Source organism: Lingula anatina, chromosome 9 (assembly GCF_051362555.1).
Source record: "Lingula anatina isolate TDL-2025a chromosome 9, LinAna3.0, whole genome shotgun sequence".
Classification (NCBI taxonomy): Eukaryota; Metazoa; Brachiopoda; class Lingulata; order Lingulida; family Lingulidae; genus Lingula; species Lingula anatina.
In genome coordinates, this window is record NC_141775.1 from 5350267 (window position 1) to 5356266 (window position 6000).

The following is a 6000-nucleotide window of genomic DNA, read 5'->3' on the forward strand; positions in this document are numbered from 1 at the left end:
TACATGTGAGCGATACTATTTAAGGCTCTAGTTAATTTTAATGAAGCTGATTAATGTCAGCACATGTAAGTGATATTATTTAAGGGAGGTGCATAACTGAGTGACATGTAGATAATACAAGCAAAAGCTCCTTTTAAGTCTTCGCTTTTTATGTTTTATTTTACAAAAAAAAAAATTCTATTCGTCGCTGTTTGGTCCTTGAACTGCAATATTTACTTCGTGGTTACGTACCATGAGACACAAACAGATAATAATCAAGACAGACCCCTAAAAATGTTTTCAAGAAAAGTATTTTTAAATATTCAACTGTTTACTTTCCGCTTTTGAAAATGTTCCAAACTCACATTTTCTTTGTTTACATATCCTGCAAAATTAAGTTACTTATTTTTCCCAATTTAAACCTAAAACAGATAAAACCCTTCAAACATAAGTGCCTGATGGCGAAATTTCCTTCTGAAATGTACAGGAAGAAATGGCGGTCTAAATGACTGCCCAGTCATCTGGAACTAAGGAATTAAGAAATGGTATAAATATTAATTTAAGTGCAGGTACGAGTCAAAGATTGAGTACTGAGTAGGTGGGAATTTCTTTTTTTTCCTTTTCATTTGGGAAAATTCGATTTGGCGGGAAAGTCCATGAATTTTTGCATATCTATGTTTTAGGACAAAGGCCTTGAACAAAGAGAAAAGAAGAGCAGAAATGCTCCTCTACCGTATGTTGCCGAAGTCAGTCGCCGAACAGTTACGAAAACATGAAGAAGTCTCCGCCGAAGTTTTCAAGGAAGTCACCGTGTTTTTCTCCGATATTGTGGGATTCACAGACATATCTTCAAGGAGTTCACCAATTCAAGTAAGTAGGAAGAAACAGAGAAAAGTTCCTTCTCAATCGGATTATATGCACTGAACAAATGTCTTAACGAATTTTACACATGCTATTCACCTTGAACCTGGGTATTCCTAAGGTATATCAAAAGATCAATATCTATAGTTATTATACTTAAACAAGGGGGCACAGGACAGAGTGATATACATGAGAGTTCTACAATTTTCCTTGATTTCCACATTTTTTCATATCGATTTATACCTTTTCAGGTGGTGAACATGCTGAACACGCTGTATCTGTGTTTTGACGCTCGTATAGGACAATACGACGTGTACAAAGTGGAAACTATCGGAGATGCCTACATGGTGGCCTCAGGTAATGTGGCACTAGGGGGATTCCGTAATTTCATTCTCGATTACGGGGTTAAATTGCTCTCTATCAGGGTCACAGAGACAATTGTTTTTTACAGTTAATAATACTCTGGCCTCTGGCAAGAGTAGGGCTATGATAACTATTGCTGAACGGCTAACGTCAGGGAAAAGAAAATATCGCTATATCTTTTAGAACACAGTACAATTATATATAAATCTTAATTGTTGTATAAAGTAAACCACAGAGTAATGACAAGACGCCATTCCTTTATGAAGTGGAAAATGATAAATGCAATACAGTATCAGCTAGGTTTTATGTGGTTGGAAACGGCAATCATTCTGTATTGAAAGTATGCCCTCTGTTCCGAACAAAAAAAAATGTTCGTAAAAGGCATGAATGCTGAACAATCTTTCTGTAAAGTACGTCCCTTATGAACTCTTTACTGATGATGATTCATTCGTTTTAAGGGTTACCCGAGAGAAACGGTAAGAGCCACTCTGTGCAGATCGCCACCATGGCCCTGGACCTGCTGGACCACATCAGTCAACTGGAGATTCCTCACATGCCCGGACACCAGTTCCGCCTCAGGATCGGCATACATACGGGTAACTATTCATACGGGTAGTTGTACATACGGGCAATTGAACATACGGGTAATGTGACGTGCTAGGTATGGGTAGCTATATATATGCAAACAGGAATTTGTGTGGAGGGGACCATTCCCATATCCTTATCGTGCTAGCTGGATCGATCTAACTCCCCTGGAATGCTCGCTATATTGCATTCAGTTTAAGCGGCTTAAATGTCTGGCACTACCCTTTGTAATTTAAAGTACTTCGGAAAAGTCGGGAAAACTTTGTGGTCCATAATGCTGTTCAGGTTGCTTTGCGAGGGGCCGTGTCAGACAATTAAGCTGATTACATTGACTGCGCCTTAGCGAGAATCCCCGCTGAGATAGACAATTTATACATGCAGGTACCAGTAACTCTTCGCGTGGTAGCTACCCGAGTACACTCAAGGTAACTTGCTCATCTTTCTCATCTGGCAAGATCTGTCATAAGCAAAAAACAAAGAAAATCGATTAACTAGCGTCATTATAATTTCGTCTTCGTTATTGATATTCCCATTACAGTAAAAGACATAAGATCTACCTATCAGTATATAACAACTAGTACATATTTTAACTGTCAGTTTTCATATAATACTGGTAACATGATGCTGTTCTAGGACCTGTTGTGTCCGGCGTTGTGGGACTGAAGATGCCACGGTACTGTTTGTTTGGTGACACTGTCAGTATTGCCTCCCGTATGGAGTCCCTGGGACTGCGTAAGTACCCAGTGACCCCTAAAGTACATGGGCCGTTTCTCTTTATGCATTAAGAATATACTCCCCGACTTTCCTTCTGCGAAATCAGTAAAAAGACCGCTTGCCAAGCGTTAGGCATTTTGCAATTGATTTTACTTGGACCGTGATAGAATGTGCGCAGTGTTATTGTTACAGATGTTGTATCCTCTCATTAATTCTTTCAGTGTGTAATCACAACACATGTAGGATATCAATAGATGATGACACTGTTTGATACTCTTTCAGCGTCTAAGATACACATAAGTCAGTTGACGTTTGAAGCTTTGAGTGAAATTGGTGGATTTGTGATGAAAATTCGCGAGGAGAAAGTTCTTCAGGTAAGTTTTCCTGGCTATCTATTTTAATACCGTACAGTGCACTACATGTCCTGCACAAATACACGTGGTACGTAAGATTACGTGAAAAATGCAAATAGAAAAGGAACACAAGATGTCCTGATAGACATCGAAATATTAGCTGTTGACTGAAGAAAAATTCACATCATTCTTATAACTTAACACAGCTGATGAAATTCTTCTCTGAGAAAAGGAACACGTTTAAGAAATCTTTAACAAGACTCTATTTATTAGATACATTTTACTTGATAGTTAATGAATAAAAAGCGTTCCTAGTCTGGGATCAGTATGGTCAAGTTTCATTGCAGAATACACATAGTTTGTTCTTTAAATCTCAGAAAGTGAAAGAAAAAGAAAAAAAAGCATTTATTCTCCTTTCGAATGAACACTGTGGTTTACATGTATTTAGGCATTGGTATGTGTTTCTTCGTTGATCAATTGTTTCCAGAACGAGAAATTCATGCGACTGACCTTGCGCGGCAAATCGGACACTTACTGGCTCCTTGACCGGACCGGAATGCGGCGGAAGACGCTGTGTCGTCAACCGGATCAGTCCAGCTACAATTCGGATGACGGATGCTGGCAGTCACCCCCCGCGAGGAGGGACCATAACGTGGACCAGCTTGATTACTATAATGGTAAATATGATGGTTTACTCGATATGATATAGGCCCCATAACCATTGTGAAAATAAACATCTTCTTAGCTGTTATAAAAGCGGAGAGTGTGAAAAATCCGATTTTTCTGATAACTGTGATACACAGATAATAAAACCATGTTGGAGAAAAAAAATGCAAACTCGCAGTTTTCCTCCACAATCCAAGGTCGGAGTCTAGATTACGTTACACTGAACCATGTATAAAACACATATTCAAAACGCAATGTTCTCTGTTACAGGTCCTCAGGATTTCGAAGACCATATGGAAGACCACATGGAAACGTATTCTTTCTACTAGACAAGCTGCTACAATAAAAAAAAGATCTTCAAGATAAGCACCAATTACCGCCCAAGCAACACATCGACGTTTTCCAGAACAAATTATTGCCTAAATGCCAACGGTTATAAAATAATATCACGGATAGAAAAAAAAAGAGTGAATTTCTTTTACACTGTTATGTGATTTTGGATTACTGCAAAACTGGTTCATAATTTACGGCATTTGTGTTTTGTTATTTTAAAAGGTAACACAACGTTCTTTATTAAACATAGGTTTCTCTAGAAAGTAATTAAGTTTTGAGATGTATTACATTGTCAAATTGTATATCATATTGCACTTGTGACCCGAATTCAACGTATTGGAAGTGACTGTTCATATTTTAGCTTAGCTTTAATTTTATCAAATTACTTCTATTCATCATGTTGATTTCGGTGTTCTTCGTCAGTGTTGATCATTAACGGTGTGAAAGAAGACGAAATGTAACACATAAGTAAATGTAACACACATGTAAAGTAACACATATGAATGCATATTATTTTCGTTTATCCAAAAAGAAACATGGATAATGTACCCGATGGATTTTACTGTACATAAAAAGGGAGTATTGTAGTTGTTGGAAACCTGAAAATCCCCGCCTTCTTCCCACTTTCAAAAACATGACAAAATCGTCAGAGAATTTGAAAACTTTTGGTGAGAAACATGTTTGTTATATTTAAAAGTTATACATGCATTATTCAAAGCGGACCATTGCAAAAAAAAAAAAAAAAAAAACTCTGTGGTTAAGATTGCCATTTTGCAAATTGTCATCAAGGATTGAAAAGTACAATTGTTAAAAATAATTATTTATTTTGCGAACATACACACATACATACATACATATTCATTAGAAATTGGTATCTGTGGAATATGTTATGTAAAATCATCAAAGAGCTAGTTGTGAAAATAAAATGATATATTAATTTATGTATTAAAACAAGAATTAACTTAAAATTTTAGACTTAAAACGAAAAACTGCTTAAGGGTCAAATCTCTTGTAAGAACCAGCTGTAGAAAATGAGAAAAAGAACGGTTGCATTTTTGAGATAATTACATTTATAAACCCCTTGCATGTATCTTATAAGTTCAGCATGTTGTGATTATTTCTCGTGAACTTACTCCTAAATTACAGTATATATGTGATGCGTACAGTGTATTGTATTATAAGAAATGTCTAATAAAGTGCTAGTGAAACAAATGCCTTCTCTTTGTATATGGCCGAAGGGAATACGCGTATTACACGAACTTGTGCAAACGAGAGTGATATGTGATATGTCAGTCGAGGCATGCTTCAATTTAATTGGTTGACGTTGAAAGACGTCAAGGAAGGGGGCGGGGCTTGTGCTGCATCCGGTTTCACAAAATATTGACAGAATGTGGAGAACAAAAATAAACAAAATGTGTCTTTACTTAATGACCGTTTACTCAGCAAAATCGCAGATCGATGTCTTAAGATGGACAATATTAAAAAAAATATATGTAGTTGCACTTATCATGTTAATCTAATAACGTATATATTGGAATTACGCTGTTTCTCATACACTTATAAAGGCAATTAAAATTAAAAAGAATAATGTATAAAAGAGTCTTTAAACGTTCAGTGATAACTGAACTGTCACTTTGATCCAAGTTAATCAACATTCTACGTAGACAATTGCGTCTGTTTTATAGAAACAAGAATATTCTACTTGTATAGATTATCTAACAGATTTGTTCTGGGTGGTCAAAAATAAGAGCCAATTTTTGGACTAAAATGCTCTTGTAAAACGTGCCCATCAAATACATGTATATATTAATAAATGCTCAGTTTAAGGATCTGAATTATTAAAAAAAATAAAACCTTGTGGACGAAATCGTGCAGAAATGTGACTTGAATCATGTAAGAATACAAGTCGTCAAATTTGAGAATGGAGGACATAACTGATATGGCGAGAAATGTCATCTACACATTTACCATAATCTGTTTGGAATTGTGATTTTTGCTTAAAAACTTCCACTGCACTTGACAGTTATTTTTCATTTTAGTAATAGTATGACCCGGCGTAGAAATCAACCTAATGGTGTTAATTTGCTTTTTATTCCATATTTGATTCACGAGATAATTATCCTGTAAACCAGATATTATGAAAAAT

The 6000-nt window shown here is 36.1% G+C and overlaps 1 protein-coding gene across 1 annotated transcript; it reads left to right on the top strand.

Moving 5' to 3' along the window:
* The first annotated feature begins 684 nt into the window (after positions 1-684).
* LOC106164477 (atrial natriuretic peptide receptor 2-like) lies at positions 685-4595 on the top strand. The gene is made up of 7 exons (XM_013542408.2): positions 685-849; positions 1092-1197; positions 1662-1799; positions 2422-2520; positions 2785-2876; positions 3343-3532; positions 3792-4595. Exons 1-7 carry the CDS (start codon positions 700-702, stop codon positions 3848-3850), a joined length of 834 nt encoding a protein of 277 aa, XP_013397862.2. The 5' UTR covers positions 685-699; the 3' UTR covers positions 3851-4595.
* Positions 4596-6000: the final 1405 nt, after the last annotated feature.